Raw genomic sequence first — 17,608 nt, forward strand, 5'->3', positions numbered from 1 at the left:
ATGGGTGGGCCCAGGAGGGCATAGACCCACCCACTGGGAGCCAGGCCCACCCAATCAGAATGAGTTTTTCCCCCACAAAAGGGCTTTATTACCAACAGAAATACTCCTCAGCACCCCGTCAGACGATCACACAGGTACAGAAGCTGGATGTGGAGGTCCTGGGGTGACGTGGTTACATGTGGTCTGCGGTTTTGAGGCCAGTTGGATGTACTGCCAAATTCTCTAATATGACGTTGGAGGCGGCTTATGGTAGCGAAATTAACATTCAACAACTGGACATTCCTGCCAATTGCACACTCCCTCAAAACTGTGTTGTGACATCTGTGTTGTGTGACAAAACTGCACATTTTAGAGTGGCCTTTTATTGTCCCCAGCACAAGGTGCATCTGTGTAATGATCATGCCGTTTTATCAGCTTCTTGATATTCCACACCTGTCAGGTGGATGGATGATCTTGGCAAAGGAGAAATGCGCACCAACAAGGATGTAAACAAATTTGTGCTCAATTTTAGAGAGGGAAAAAAAGCTTTTGGAACATTATGGAACATTTCTCAGATCTTTTATTTCAGCTCATGAAACATGGGACCAACAATTTACATGTTGCGTTTACATTTTTGTTCAGCGGAGTTGTGGCTCAGTGGCTGACGATAAAGAGGATGGCCAAATGGGTTGAAATGATTATTACACTGTAACTAAGCCTTTTGTTTAGCTTTTGTTGAGTTTTTTTTTCTTATTTTACTTCGCTGGTTTGCAAGAAATACTGATGTCCATCTTTAAATAAAGGTTTCATTCAGTACCATTTCTTTTGCCATGTTCTGTGTTTTTATGGTAACTTAAAGGCCCAGTGCAGTCAAAAAACGGGATTTTCCTCTTCTTTATATATATTTTCATACTATGAGGTTGGAATAATATTGTGGAAATGATGATCATGCCCTTTTAGTGTAAGAGCTGCTTGAAAAGTCCATCTGAAATGTCTGCCTGTTTTGATGGGATGGAATTTTGGCCTCCCTGGTGATGTCATCAGACGATTAAATTAGTTAATAGACCATTAAGAAAGAGAGTTCCAAACTTCTCTGCCAATAATGGCTGGTTATCAGTGTTCCCCTACCTACTCAGACCACTCCTAGACAGTCCCTAGCTAAATTATTGCTTGAGAAATTAGTCTTTGCTAAGAAGCGTTTTTTTGTTGTGTGCAATTATTATGGAAAACAATCACATTAAGGTACTTCATTGTTACCCATAAATTATTTGATATTGAGTTAAAAACGGCTGCAATTGGAATACCAGAATGCTGACTGTTTGGATGGTTGTCTGAGCTGTCACTGAAATCTATTTTGTGTTGTTCTCAGACAAACTAACGTGTCACAGTAGTATCAATTGAGAGTAGCTACGTTTTTACGTGATAGTCTACTCTTCAGTGTGGTGTGAGGAAACTAGTCGTTCCAGACAGACAAGGATACAACATCCTTATTGGTTGATACCCGTTTAGTCTGTCTCAAAACTGAATTAGAACAGGACATTAGAAGTAGGTCTTGTAAATAAATATTTAATTTTATCTGAAGTTTTCTCATGTGTTGCTCTGGTACACATCTGTCCGGGACGGAGAGTCTTGCTACTGAATCATTTTCCTACGGAGTGAATACATTATGTTGAAACAGGTGCTGATGAGAGGGAGTGAATCATTCTATGAATCATTGTTGTCATTTGATTCATAATGGTTTCATATGGCCTGCCGAGTAAACCAGACAGTAGGTTGAGAATACCTCCATTCTGTATTACTACTGTACCTTGATGCTGATAGTGGTCCGCGTTCTCAAAGGCACTAACTAGTATAGATATTTAAAAATAAATGACCAAAGACCCCTTATATTATTCGCTGTGATTGGGCAAGCCCATGTAAGCTACGACTGTGATTGGCTACTATCTGTGTCCATCTGGTCCCCTGTGTTTCTTGACAGCTAGAATCGGCGTCTGTCCCATCACACACCGAAAGGAAGCAAGGAGCGCTTGGAGGAGAGGCGCGGACGTGCTTTTCTATTGTCACGGGGAAGAACACAGGAGAAGTACACACCCAGGAGTTATCTCCGCGACATGGACAAAAACGGGAAAGGTACGACTTTTTGGTTTACGTCTGGTATCCTACTTTAAGTCATTGTTATACTACTCTTGCACTTTGTTGTAAGAAATTGTGCATTGTTTTTAGACGACAACGAGCAGGCTTGTAACAATGTACGTTACTGGTATGTATCGATACAGTAGCATGCTATCACCTTGACGGGTGTAGCATTTGTATTTGAGGAAAAAAAGGGTGTTGTTTAATTGTCAAATGTATTATCACAACAATTGCTTTCGGTGTCCTTGTTCGTTATTTCCTTGTTTTGGCCAAATATTTTCACTTTAGCTGAGTTCCATGGAGTGGTTATGTGCCAAATATTGTTTCAAATATTGTTTCATGCGAATGTGTATCAATTCAACATACAACCAACAAGGTTGCTACAGAGGGATGGAAAGGCACAACACAAAGGACCACGAGGTGTAGACCGACAGGGGGTCCTGTCTGTCTTCAGAGGAGCACGCAGCAGCGTGATTAATTGATAGGCTAATGGGCTCGAGGGAGATAGTTCTCACGACACCTCCCAGCCTCAACAGCAGTCTGGGACACAGTGGGTGTGTTACATTTGCTTTCTCCCCTCTTTCCTCTCATCAGAACTGATACAGAAATTAGATGGAAGCGAATTGTGCCAAGAAGCATCATCCATGTAGACTCATCCATTAAGCATCATCCATTAAGCCTCATCCACGAAGCTTCATCCATTAAGCCTCATCCATTAAGCCTCATCAATTAAGCCTAATCCATGTAGAATCATCCATTAAGCCTCATCCATGTAGCATCATCTATTAAGAATCATCTATTAAGCATCCACATAGCATCATCCATTAAGCCTCATCCATTTAGCCTCATCCATTAAGCATCATCCATTAAGCCTCATCCATGTAGCCTCATCCATTAAGCATCATCCATTAAGCTTCATCCATGTAGCCTCTTCCCTGTATGTGTGGAGTAACCTACTACTGCTGTCTTGGTAAAGAGATCTTGACTTTTAGGTAGTACACTTTCCCCAGGGTCACAGGTGAGGCTAGCCTGGTCTGGAAGGGATCAACTGGCTCTGGTAACCTGCAACACCTGCTCCTGCTGCAGATTGAGACTAAAAGGAGGAGGGGGGGTCAAGCATCTTAATGATAGAACAAATCCAATTCATCATATCCAGTTGGGAACAGGGCGGGAAAAACTGTTGGGTTTGGATTAATCAGACTACTTGTTTAGGAAGGGACACGTTTGAAGGGATAAGCAATAACTGGAAATGGCACACACTTACCATTGACTTCAGCCATTCATAAATGTGCATTTTAGATTAGCTTGGCTAATATAGCTTGGCTAATATAGCTTGGCTAATATAGCTAGGCTAATATAGCTAGGCTAATATAGCTTGGCTAATATAGCTTGGCTAATATAGCTAGGCTAATATAGCTTGGCTAATATAGGCATGTCTAGCCCTACTTGGTCATTGGGCCTTTGACCTAGTCTCCATCTCTACCTTAGCTGACCTGTCTTGTTTTTTCACGAGGAACTTGTTGTGGTGGGAAAAGTATCCCTGGAAGCTTCACTTCTACTGCTTTTGTGTTTTATTTTTACCTCTAACTGTGTGTTCCTGGGGCTGGGTATTTCCCCAGCTCTTCATGGAAGCCCAGCCAATCTGCCACAGTCAGTCCAGACAGGCAGTCCCTGTAACAATGGACAATGGAAGGCAATCCTACTGTACACATCCTGCTAGCCCTTTAGCCACAGTATTGGGCCAACACTGTTTGATTCGCATAATGGCACCCTATTCCCTATGGGCTCTGGTCAAACGTAGTGCACTATATAGGGAATATGGCTCTGGTCAAAAGTAGTGCACTATACAGGGAATAGGACTGTAGTATAAAGTAGTGCACTATATAGGGAATAGGGTGCCATTTGGAAGACACTGTGTTACAGAACCAGTAAAACGGAGGTCGAAGACGTGGAGCGCACACACGTACTGTAGGTCCCCTGTGACAAATTTCTTGTCCCATGTCCAGATTGAAACACAATGAGTAGCAGCTATTAAGTGGCAGCGCCTCAGTGGTTAACTTCCCAAGGTGTGGCAGGTCACTTAGGTTGGAATAGGACCCCTACTGGTGAGGAGTGGTATGGTTTGGAGTTGAACCTGAGGTTTGACTTCAATCACCTGTCAATAGGTTGAACTAAGAATGTGGGCAGTTTGAAAGGAAGTCACTTGAGGTAGTCTTATTGGTGTGGTAATGATAGGTAGTCTTATTGGTGTGGTAATGATAGGTAGTCTTAATGGTGTGGTAATGATAGGTAGTCTTATTGGTGTGGTAATGATAGGTAGTCTTAATGGTGTGGTAATGATAGGTTGTCTTAATGGTGTGGTAATGATACAGGTGGTAGTCATAATGGTGTGGTAATGATAGGTTGTCTTAATGGTGTGGTAATGATACAGGTGGTAGTCATAATGGTGTGGTAATGATAGGTTGTCTTAATGGTGTGGTAATGATACAGGTGGTAGTCATAATGGTGTGGTAATGATAGGTAGTCTTATTGGTGTGGTAATGATAGGTAGTCTTAATGGTGTGCTAATGATAGGTTGTCTTAATGGTGTGGTAATGATACAGGTCTTATTGGTGTGGTAATGATAGGTTTGTCTTAATGGTGTGGTAATGATACAGGTGGTAGTCTTAATGGTGTGGTAATGATAGGTAGTCTTAATGGTGTGGTAATGATAGGTAGTCTTAATGGTGTGGTAATGATACAGGTGGTAGTCTTAATGGTGTGGTAATGATAGGTAGTCTTAATGGTGTGGTAATGATAGGTAGTCTTAATGGTGTGGTAATGATAGGTTGTCTTAATGGTGTGGTAATGATACAGGTGGTAGTCTTAATGGTGTGGTAATGATAGGTAGTCTTAATGGTGTGGTAATGATAGGTAGTCTTAATGGTGTGGTAATGATAGGTTGTCTTAATGGTGTGGTAATGATAGGTTTGTCTTAATGGTGTGGTAATGATACAGGTGGTAGTCTTAATGGTGTGGTAATGATAGGTAGTCTTAATGGTGTGGTAATGATAGGTAGTCTTAATGGTGTGGTAATGATAGGTAGTCTTAATGGTGTGGTAATGATAGGTAGTCTTAATGGTGTGGTAATGATACAGGTGGTAGTCTTAATGGTGTGGTAATGATAGGTTGTCTTAATGGTGTGGTAATGATAGGTTTGTCTTAATGGTGTGGTAATGATACAGGTGGTAGTCTTAATGGTGTGGTAATGATAGGTAGTCTTAATGGTGTGGTAATGATAGGTAGTCTTAATGGTGTGGTAATGATAGGTAGTCTTAATGGTGTGGTAATGATAGGTAGTCTTAATGGTGTGGTAATGATAGGTAGTCTTAATGGTGTGGTAATGATAGGTAGTCTTAATGGTGTGGTAATGATAGGTTGTCTTAATGGTGTGGTAATGATAGGTTGTCTTAATGGTGTGGTAATGATACAGGTGGTAGTCTTAATGGTGTGGTAATGATAGGTAGTCTTAATGGTGTGGTAATGATAGGTAGTCTTAATGGTGTGGTAATGATAGGTAGTCTTAATGGTGTGGTAATGATAGGTAGTCTTAATGGTGTGGTAGTGATAGGTAGTCTTAATGGTGTGGTAATGATACAGGTGGTAGTCTTAATGGTGTGGTAATGATAGGTAGTCTTAATGGTGTGGTAATGATAGGTAGTCTTAATGGTGTGGTAATGATAGGTTGTCTTAATGGTGTGGTAATGATACAGGTGGTAGTCTTAATGGTGTGGTAATGATAGGTAGTCTTAATGGTGTGGTAATGATAGGTAGTCTTAATGGTGTGGTAATGATAGGTAGTCTTAATGGTGTGGTAATGATACAGGTGGTAGTCTTAATGGTGTGGTAATGATAGGTAGTCTTAATGGTGTGGTAATGATAGGTAGTCTTAATGGTGTGGTAATGATAGGTAGTCTTAATGGTGTGGTAATGATAGGTAGTCTTAATGGTGTGGTAATGATAGGTTGTCTTAATGGTGTGGTAATGATAGGTAGTCTTAATGGTGTGGTAATGATAGGTAGTCTTAATGGTGTGGTAATGATACAGGTGGTAGTCTTAATGGTGTGGTAATGATAGGTTGTCTTAATGGTGTGGTAATGATACAGGTGGTAGTCTTAGTAGATCTGATATTTCTAGAGAGACATTTTCATTTGTCATCGTGACAGCAGATGTTGCAGCAGACTGTTATTTTAAAAGGCTATATCTCTCAATCCTCAGTAGCCTACCCTGTAAATCAATTGTATGTAAGCCTGATACAGTTGGCTACGTGACCGATTGTTGTAATGTAATCCTAATTTATTGAGATTTCTGGCAGCTGGTTCCATTATATCCCGACCATGCCGGTGCTGTGGGCGCTGCTAATGGCTCACATCAACACCATAATTCCAGAAACCCTAGACTCACTCCAATTTGCATACCGCCCAAACAGATCCACAGATGATGCAATCTCTATTGCACTCAACACTGAGAATGCTATTCATTGACTACAGCTCAGCGTTCAACACCATACTACCCTCAAAGCTCATCACTAAACTGAGGATCCTGGGACTAAACACCTCCCTCTGCAACTGGATCCTGGACTTCCTGACGGGCCGCCCCCAGGTGGTGAGGGTAGGTAGTAACACATTTGCCACGCTGATCCTCAATACTGGGGCCCTTCTGGGGTGCGTTCTCAGTCCCCTCCTGTACTCCCTGTTCACTCATGACTGCATGGCCAGGCACGACTCCAACATCATTATTAAGTTTGCAGACGACACAACAGTGGTAGGTCTGATCACCGACAATGACGAGACAGCCTATAGGGAGGAGGTCAGAGACCTGGCCGTGTGCTGCCAGGACAACAACCTCTCCCTCAACGTAACCAAGACTAAGGAGATGATTGTGGACTACAGGAAAAGGAGGACCGAGCACGCCCCCATTTTCATCGACTGGGCTGCAGTGGAGCAGGTTGAGAGCTTCAAGTTCTTTGGTGTCCACATCACCAACAAACTATCATAGTCCAAACACTTCAAGACAGTCGTGAAGAGGGCACGACAAAGCCTATTCTCCCTCAGGAAACTAACAAGGTTCTACAGCTGCAATATCGAGAGCATGGTTGCATCACTGCCTGGTATGGCAACTGCTCGGCCTCTGACCGCAAGGCACTACAGAGGGTAGTACGTACGGCCCAGTACATCACTGGGGCCAAGCTCCCTGCCATCCAGCAGCTCTATACCAGGCGGTGTCAGAGGAAGGCCCTAAAAATTGTCCAAGTCCCCAGCCACCCCAGTCATAGACTGTTCTCTCTACTACCACCTGGCAAGCGGTACCGGAGCACCAAGTCTAGGACAAAATGGCTTCTCAACAGATTTTACCCCCAAGCCATAAGACTCCTGAACAGGTAATCAAATGGCTACCTGGACTATTTGCATTGTGTGCCCCGCCCAGCCTCTCTTTTACGCTGCTGCTACTCTCTGTTTATCATATATGCATAGTCCCTTTAACCATATCTACATGTACATACTATCTCAATCAGCCCAACTAACCGGTGCCTGTATATAGCCTCTCTACTGTATATAGCCTCTCTACTGTATATAGCCTCTCTACTGTATATAGCCTCTCTACTGTATATAGCCTCTCTACTGTATATAGCCTCGTTACTGTATATAGCCTCTCTACTGTATATAGCCTCTCTACTGTATATAGCCTCTCTACTGTATATAATCTCTCTACTGTATATAGCCTCTCTACTGTATATAACCTCAAAACTGTATATAGCCTCTCTACTGTATATAGCCTCGCTACTGTATATAGCCTCTCTACTGTATATAGCCTCTCTACTGTATATAGCCTCTCTTTTCTGTATATAGCCTCTCTTTTCTGAATATAGCCTCTCTACTGTATAGAGCCTCTCTACTGTATATAACCTCTCTACTGTATATAGCCTCTCTACTGTATATAACCTCTCTACTGTATATAGCCTCTCTACTGTATATAACCTCTCTACTGTATATAGCCTCTCTACTGTATATAGCCTCTCTACTGTATATAACCTCTCTACTGTATATAACCTCTAAACTGTATATAACCTCTCTACTGTATATAGCCTCTCTACTGTATATAGCCTCTCTACTGTATATAGCCTCTCTACTGTATACAGCCTCTCTACTGTATATAGCCTCTCTACTGTATATAGCCTCTCTACTGTATACAGCCTCTCTACTGTATATAGCCTCTCTACTGTATATAACCTCTAAACTGTATATAGCCTCTCTACTGTATATAGCCTCTCTACTGTATATAGCCTCTCTACTGTATATAGCCTCTCTACTGTATATAACCTCTCTACTGTATAGAGCCTCTCAACTGTATAGAGCCTCTCTACTGTATATAGCCTCTCTACTGTATATAGCCTCTCTACTGTATATAGCCTCTCTACTGTATAGAGCCTCTCTATTGTATATAGCCTCTCTACTGTATATAGCCTCTCTACTGTATATAGCCTCTCTACTGTATATAGCCTCTCTATTGTATATAGCCTCACTACTGTATATAACCTCTCTACTGTATATAGCCTCTCTACTGTATATAGCCTCTCTATTGTATGTAGCCTCTCTACTGTATAGAGCCTCACTACTGTTATTTTTCATTGTCTTTTTACTGTTTTTATTTCTTTACTTACCTATTGTTCACTTAATACTTAAAAAAAATGAACTGTTGGTTAGAGCCTGTAAGTAAGCATTTCAGTGTAAGGTCTACTACACCTGTTGTATTCAGCGCACGTGACAAATAAACTTTGATTTGATTTGATCACTATTGGACATCTTGGCCCCTGGGACTGGGTGTGTAGTCACGAGTCAGCGTGGGGCGCACAGAGCAAACATCTACTGCGACGGCCAAGATACGATACTGTTCCCCTGCCATTAATCTGTGTTGAGTAATACCCTACCATCACCATTGGTTTTAGTGATGACAACACACAGGGTAATACTACACCCATGTTGATTAAATGTTGATTAAATGTTCGCAGTGGGGTTTCGTTCTCTGTTTCTTGTCATGCAGGGAAAGGTGGGGTTAGCTCGGAGGGGAACTGAGCCAATGCATCTTCTGTCTTTCTCCATCAATGCTTCTCTGTTTGTTCTCTCATTCTGTAAAATCAATCTGTTTTCTCTTCATTTCCTTCCAACCCAACTTTCTCTCTCTGTCTCTTTCTCTCTCTCTCTGTGGTGGTTATGAGTGTACCATGCTGTGTCTGAGGACAGTGTTTCCCAGACTCCCTCTGTCTGTGCTGTGTCTCTGTTGGATACAGTGAGGCTGGTGGACTGTGCCGCAGGGTGGTTTGCTGTAGTCTCTCTCTCTCTCTCTAATTCCTCAGAGTCTGTTGAGCTCTGCAGTCTTTAGTTGAGGCCTTCAGGAAAACAACCCTCCCCCATATGTAAGAAGGCAGATTAATGAAGGGAACATATTGTGTGTGAGCATACTACATAGGGGTGTATGCTTGTGATTGAGTTACCCCAAGGCACTTAGATTTGTGTGTATTGTTGTGAAATTGTTAGGTATTACTGCACTGTTAGAGCTAGAAACACAATAATTTCTCTACACCCGCAATAACATTCACGCTCTGAATGGCACACATACACAATCCATGTCTCAAATGTCTCAAGGCTTAGAAATCCTTCTCTAACCCGTCTCCTCCCCTTCATCTACACTGATTGAAGTGGATTTAACAAGTGACATCAACAAGAGATTATAGCTTTCACCTGGAGTCAGCTGTTCAGTCTATTTCATAGAAAGTGCAGGTGTCTCTAATGTTTTGTACACTCTGTGTAAATCTAGGCATAGCTCCTCCATCACTCTGCCCACATCTCACTGTCTACAGTCATTTGAAACTGATATCTATTTGATTTCATGTTCAGAATCATTACTCCACTAATATTTCAGACTTAAAGATCACCACTAGTGACAGGAGTTGAATCCCTGAGGTAAAATCTGAGGTTCAAATGTGATTCGTGAGAGTGCATCCCTGGCTGACGCTCTGTACTTGCTGGTGCTTGTGTTATGAGTACCATCGCTCTACGACTACCATGTTGTTATGAGTACCATGGTGTTATGAGGACCATGGTGTTATGAGGACCATGGTGTTATGAGTACCATGGTGTTATGAGTACCATGTTGTTATGAGTACCATGATAACCATGGCGTTATGAGTACAATGTTGTTATGAGTACAATGTTGTTATGAGTACAATGTTGTTATGAGTACCATGGTGTTATGAGTACCATGGTGTTATGAGTACCATTGCTCTATGACTACCATGTTGTTATGAGTACCATGATAACCATGGCATTATGAGTACCATGGCGTTATGAGTACCATGATAACCATGGTGTTATGAGTACCATGATAACCATGGCGTTATGAGTTCCATGATAACCATGGTGTTATGAGTACCATGATAACCATGGCGTTATGAGTACCATGGCGTTGTGAGTACCATGGCGTTGTGAGTACCATGGCGTTGTGAGTACCATGTGGTTGTGAGTACCATGTGGTTATGAGTACCATGGCGTTGTGAGTACCATGGCGTTGTGAGTACCATGGCGTTGCTTATTGCTTGGCTTCAAGTCGGGGTACAAGCGACAACGTTCTGACAAGGCTGGCATCTGGAGCCGAAGTGATTTGGTAGTTCAACCTGGGATGACAACGGGTTCATCAAACTAGCATTGGGGTCATTTTGAATATTACATTTTTCCGTAGCAGACAACCATGTCTCTTCATTCTATTTCATTTGATAGCCCTCTCGGCAACAGTTTTCACTGTTTTTCTAGGATATCTGAGACATCTGATATGTGTGTTGAACTGAACTGTTCTTGTTTAGACTTTTACGTAGGCACGTACTGTACGTGTGGCAAAACAACATGTTTTGAACATCTCCGATATCATTTCCCTGTTAGCGCTAGGTTACTGGAAGCCTGTCTCCCGTCCTGGCTGGCAGCTGAGTTCTGAATGTCCTCTGGTGTTATCACAATGTTAGCCCTGTCTGTCGTCCTACACACACACACAGGTACTCTCCTTCCCAGGTTCTCTGTTCCCCTCAGGGCAACAAAAACATGACAGAAGTAGAAACCTCAAAGCCGCAGAGGGAGGAACGAAAAAAACACTTCTCTCCAACACAGCACAAAACAGCCCTTTGTAATTCAGTCATGGGTCTAAATGTTTTTTTTGGGTGGCTTAAGTTTGGAAGTTGTTCTCAATAGCTCTGACTCTGTCCGTGAACCGTTTTTAACAGGAGAAAAAGCTGCTAATCAGATCACAAGATCAATCTGTAGTTGATCGAGGGGACGTTTCAGAGAGGAGTGTGTCTCTGAGACACACTGAGGCATCTAGGTTTATTTGAAGAGGGGTTGTTCCATTTAAATGGCATCAGATCGACTCTCTCCTCTGAAGAGTCTACTGTGGGGCATGTATTTTGGGGTGTGTCTTTTCACTTTGTCTGTGAGTGACTGTGTGTTTGTGTGTGTGAGTTTGCATTCATGTGTGTGCTTGTCTCTCCGCCTGTGTGTGTGTGTCTACAACAGCCAACTCCTGGTATTTGAGATGGAACCACAGGGCTGTGAGTCAGTGTCTGAAATGAGGTGACTGCTGCAGGCTTCTTCATTCCTCTCTACACCACTTCTCACAAAGGGGCAGAGGACTGAGCAGAGCAGCCTCTCTTTGTCTCTCTCCAGCTCCTCCTCCTCTCTGTCTTTCACCTTCACTCTATAATACCATTCTTCCGTAAACCGTGACCTTGTTCTCAGTCTGACCTTGTTCTCAGTCTGACCTTGTTCTCAGTCTGACCTTGTTCTGAGTCTGGTCTCTCCATAAAATCTCTCATTCCTACTTTCTTTCCATCCGACCCAATAGTGTCTCTCTCTCTTTCTCTCTCTCATTCTTCCTTTCTACCTCTCTAATGAGGGTGTCTGTAAGATAATGGCTGAAGTCCCTCCCTCTCTTCTCTCCAGTATTCCCAGTATTCCCAGTAGGACAGGAGGAGTGATCTGGTCTCCCTGTGTGTGTCTCTGACGTTACTCCCTGAACGGTGATCTGGTCTCTCTGACGTTACTCCCTGAATGGTGATCTGGTCTCCCTGTGTGTGTCTCTGACGTTACTCCCTGAACGGTGATCTGGTCTCTCTGACGTTACTCCCTGAACGGTGATCTGGTCTCTCTGACGTTACTCCCTGAATGGTGATCTGGTCTCTCTGTGTGTCTCTCTGACGTTACTCCCTGAACGGTGATCTGGTCTCTCTGACGTTACTCCCTGAACGGTGATCTGGTCTCTCTGACGTTACTCCCTGAACGGTGATCTGGTCTCCCTGACGTTACTCCCTGAATGGTGATCTGGTCTCTCTGTGTGTCTCTCTGACGTTACTCCCTGAACGGTGATCTGGTCTCTCTGTGTGTCTCTCTGACGTTACTCCCTGAACGGTGATCTGGTCTCTCTGTGTGTCTCTCTGACGTTACTCCCTGAACAGTGATCTGGTCTCTCTGACGTTACTCCCTGAACAGTGATCTGGTCTCTCTGACGTTACTCCCTGAACGGTGATCTGGTCTCTCTGACGTTACTCCCTGAACAGTGATCTGGTCTCTCTGACGTTACTCCCTGAACGGTGATCTGGTCTCTCTGACGTTACTCCCTGAACAGTGATCTGGTCTCTCTGACGTTACTCCCTGAACAGTGATCTGGTCTCTCTGACGTTACTCCCTGAACGGTGATCTGGTCTCTCTGACGTTACTCCCTGAACGGTGATCTGGTCTCTCTGACGTTACTCCCTGAACAGTGATCTGGTCTCTCTGACGTTACTCCCTGAACAGTGATCTGGTCTCCCTGTGTGTCTCTCTGACGTTACTCCCTGAACAGTGATCTGGTCTCCCTGTGTGTCTCTCTGACGTTACTCCCTGAACAGTGATCTGGTCTCTCTGACGTTACTCCCTGAACAGTGATCTGGTCTCTCTGACGTTACTCCCTGAACAGTGATCTGGTCTCTCTGACGTTACTCCCTGAACGGTGATCTGGTCTCTCTGACGTTACTCCCTGAACAGTGATCTGGTCTCTCTGACGTTACTCCCTGAACGGTGATCTGGTCTCCCTGTGTGTCTCTCTGACGTTACTCCCTGAATGGTGATCTGGTCTCCCTGACGTTACTCCCTGAACGGTGATCTGGTCTCTCTGACGTTACTCCCTGAATGGTGATCTGGTCTCTCTGACGTTACTCCCTGAACGGTGATCTGGTCTCTCTGACGTTACTCCCTGAACGGTGATCTGGTCTCTCTGACGTTACTCCCTGAATGGTGATCTGGTCTCTCTGACGTTACTCCCTGAACGGTGATCTGGTCTCTCTGACGTTACTCCCTGAATGGTGATCTGGGGCTCCCTGTGTGTCTCTCTGACGTTACTCCCTGAACGGTGATCTGGTCTCTCTGACGTTACTCCCTGAACGGTGATCTGGTCTCCCTGTGTGTGTCTCTGACGTTACTCCCTGAACGGTGATCTGGTCTCTCTGACGTTACTCCCTGAATGGTGATCTGGTCTCTCTGACGTTACTCCCTGAACGGTGATCTGGTCTCTCTGACGTTACTCCCTGAACGGTGATCTGGTCTCCCTGTGTGTCTCTCTGACGTTACTCCCTGAATGGTGATCTGGTCTCCCTGACGTTACTCCCTGAACGGTGATCTGGTCTCTCTGACGTTACTCCCTGAACGATGATCTGGTCTCTCTGACGTTACTCCCTGAATGGTGATCTGGTCTCTCTGACGTTACTCCCTGAATGGTGATCTGGTCTCTCTGTGTGTCTCTCTGACGTTACTCCCTGAACAGTGATCTGGTCTCTCTGACGTTACTCCCTGAACGGTGATCTGGTCTCTCTGACGTTACTCCCTGAACGGTGATCTGGTCTCCCTGTGTGTCTCTCTGACGTTACTCCCTGAATGGTGATCTGGTCTCCCTGACGTTACTCCCTGAACGGTGATCTGGTCTCTCTGACGTTACTCCCTGAACGATGATCTGGTCTCTCTGACGTTACTCCCTGAATGGTGATCTGGTCTCTCTGACGTTACTCCCTGAATGGTGATCTGGTCTCTCTGTGTGTCTCTCTGACGTTACTCCCTGAACGATGATCTGGTCTCTCTGACGTTACTCCCTGAATGGTGATCTGGTCTCTCTGACGTTACTCCCTGAATGGTGATCTGGTCTCTCTGTGTGTCTCTCTGACGTTACTCCCTGAACGATGATCTGGTCTCTCTGACGTTACTCCCTGAATGGTGATCTGGTCTCTCTGTGTGTCTCTCTGACGTTACTCCCTGAACGGTGATCTGGTCTCCCTGACACACACACACACACACACGCATGCATACACACATACACACACACACACACACACACGCATGCATACACACATACACACACACACACACACACACACACACACACACGCATGCATACACACATACACACACACACACACACACACACACACACACACACGCACACATACACACATACACACACACACACACACACACACACACGCGCATGCATACACACATACACACACACACACACACACACACGCACACACACTCTCTCGCACACACACACACACACACACACTAGCCCACAGTTCTAACTGTCAACACCAGACAGGGGACGCAGCCATCACATTCCTCCAATCAGTGTGTGTGTGTGTATGTGTGTGTGTAGCCTCAGCCAGGGATATTGTACCCTATTTGATGTGCAGCGGTCCGTCCTCTGGGCTTTTTAATAAAGAAGCCTGTTATCTGTAATAAGCAATAATAACAGGTCTCTCTGGGCTGAGAAGAGGTCCTTCTCATATCCTAGTAGAGGAAATGAATCTGAGCTGGACACTGTGTGTTTGGTAAGGCTGTGTGTGTTGAGATCTGGGCTAGACACTGTGTTTGGTAAGGCTGTGTTTTGAGGTCTGGGCTGGACACTGTGTGTTTGGTAAGGCTGTGTGTGTTGAGGTCTGGGCTGGACACTGTGTTTTTGGTAAGGCTGTGTGTGTTGTTGGTAAGGCTGTGTTTTGAGGTCTGGGCTGGACACTGTGTGTTTGGTAAGGCTGTGTGTGTGTTGAGGTCTGGGCTGGACACTGTGTGTTTGGTAAGGCTGTCTGTGTTGAGGTCTGGGCTGGACACTGTGTTTTTGGTAAGGCTGTGTGTGTTGTTGGTAAGGCTGTGTTTTGAGGTCTGGGCTGGACACTGTGTTTGGTAAGGCTGTGTGTGTTGAGGTCTGGGCTGGACACTGTGTTTTTGGTAAGGCTGTGTGTGTTGTTGGTAAGGCTGTGTGTTGGTCTGGGCTGGACACTGTGTTTTTGGTAAGGCTGTGTGTGTTGAGGTCTGGGCTGGACACTGTGTGTTTGGTAAGGCTGTCTGTGTTGAGGTCTGGGCTGGACACTGTGTTTTTGGTAAGGCTGTGTGTGTTGTTGGTAAGGCTGTGTGTTGGTCTGGGCTGGACACTGTGTTTTTGGTAAGGCTGTGTGTGTTGAGGTCTGGGCTGGACACTGTGTGTTTGGTAAGGCTGTCTGTGTTGAGGTCTGGGCTGGACACTGTGTTTTTGGTAAGGCTGTGTGTGTTGTTGGTAAGGCTGTGTGTTGGTCTGGGCTGGACACTGTGTTTTTGGTAAGGCTGTGTGTGTTGTTGGTAAGGCTGTGTGTTGGTCTGGGCTGGACACTGTGTTTTTGGTAAGGCTGTGTGTGTTGTTGGTAAGGCTGTGTTTTGAGGTCTGGGCTGGACACTGTGTTTGGTAAGGCTGTGTGTGTTGAGGTCTGGGCTGGACACTGTGTTTGGTAAGGCTGTGTGTGTTGAGGTCTGGGCTGGACACTGTGATTGGTAAGGCTGTGTGTGTTGTTGGTAAGGCTGTGTGTTGGTCTGGGCTGGACACCGTGTTTTTGGTAAGGCTGTGTGTGTTGTTGGTAAGGCTGTGTGTTGGTCTGGGCTGGACACTGTGTTTTTGGTAAAGCTGTGTGTGTTGTTGGTAAGGCTGTGTTTTGAGGTCTGGGCTGGACACTGTGTTTTTGGTAAGGCTGTGTGTGTTGGTCTGGGCTGGACTTAGTTGTTGAATAAGATATCCTCTGTGCTACTGTGCTGGTAAAGTAAAGGCTGGTTGTTATAGAACAAAGCTATAGTAACTTTTAAATACAAAGTTGGATTGAGAGAGACAGGAGGGCTAGAGGGAGAGACTGCCAGGTGTTTAGGGCTAGAAGAAGAGACTACCAGGTGAGGAGACTGCCAGGTGTTTAGGGCTAGAGGGAGGGGTAGAGGGAGAGACTGCCAGGTGTTTAGGGCTAGAAGAAGAGACTACCAGGTGAGGAGACTGCCAGGTGTTTAGGGCTAGAGGGAGGGGTAGAGGGAGAGACTGCCAGGTCAGGAGACTGCCAGGTGTTTAGGGCTAGAGGGAGGGCTAGAGGGAGAGACTGCCAGGTCAGGAGACTGCCAGGTGTTTAGGGCTAGAGGGAGAGACTGCCAGGTCAGGAGACTGCCAGGTGTTTAGGGCTAGAGGGAGGACTAGAGGTAGAGACTGCCAGGTGTTTAGGGCTAGAGGGAGGGCTAGAGGGAGAGACTGCCAGGTGTTTAGGACTAGAGGGAGAGACTGCCACGTCAGGAGACTGCCAGGTGTTTAGGGCTAGAGGGAGGGGTAGAGGGCGAGACTGCCAGGTGTTTAGGGCTAGAGGGAGGGCTAGAGGGAGAGACTGCCAGGTGTTTAGGGTTAGGAGGTGTTGAGTGTGTTGGAGGCTCAGGAATGGTGGTGTGGCTACTAGAGGTCGACTAAATATGATTTTTCAATGCCGATACCGATTATTGGCGGACCAAAAAATAGTTTATTTATTTATTTGTAATAATGACAATTACAACAATACTGAATGAACACTTATTTTAACTTAATATAATACATCAATGAAATCAATTTAGCCTCAAATAAATAATGAAACAGGTTCAATTTGGTTTAAATAATGCAAAAACAAAGTGTTGGAGAAGAAAGTAAAAGTGCAATATGTGCCATGTAAGAAAGCTAACGTTTAAGTTCCTTGCTCAGAACATGAGAACATATGAAAGCTGGTGGTTCCTTTTAACATGAGTCTTCAATATTCCCAGGTAAGAAGTTTTAGGTTGTAGTTATTATAGGAATTATAGGACTATTTCCCTCTATACCATTTGTATTTCATATACCTTTGACTATTGGATGTTCTTATACGCACTTTAGTATTGCCAGTGTAACAGTATAGCTTCCGTCCCTCTCCTCGCTCCTCCCTGGGCTCGAACCAGGAACACAACGACAACAGCACCATCGAAGCAGCGTTACCCATGCAGAGCAAGGGGAACAATTACTAGAAGGCTCAGAGCGACTGACATTTGAAACGCTATTAGCGCGCGCTAACTAGCTAGCCATTTCACTTCGGTTACACCAGCCTTATCTCGGGAGT

General features: G+C 44.7%; 1 protein-coding gene across 5 annotated transcripts in view; it reads left to right on the plus strand.

Moving 5' to 3' along the window:
* The first annotated feature begins 1,963 nt into the window (after positions 1 to 1,963).
* LOC110500891 (actin filament-associated protein 1) overlaps positions 1,964 to 17,608 on the plus strand; it is a 141,183-nt gene continuing 125,538 nt past the window's right edge. For 3 of the 5 annotated variants that reach the window (XM_090214880.1, XM_090214878.1, XM_090214883.1), the window contains exon 1: positions 1,984 to 2,109. In XM_090214880.1, the coding sequence (XP_090071006.1) occupies positions 2,091 to 2,109 (19 nt within the window). In that variant the 5' untranslated portion in view covers positions 1,984 to 2,090. Of the gene's footprint in view, positions 2,110 to 17,608 lie in introns of all 5 variants that reach the window. The other 2 variants (XM_090214882.1, XM_036958234.2) reach the window with 2 other exon arrangements.

Source organism: Oncorhynchus mykiss, chromosome 21 (genome assembly GCF_057628025.1).
Source record: "Oncorhynchus mykiss isolate SJ-2025 chromosome 21, ASM5762802v1, whole genome shotgun sequence".
NCBI classification, from domain to species: domain Eukaryota; kingdom Metazoa; phylum Chordata; class Actinopteri; order Salmoniformes; family Salmonidae; genus Oncorhynchus; species Oncorhynchus mykiss.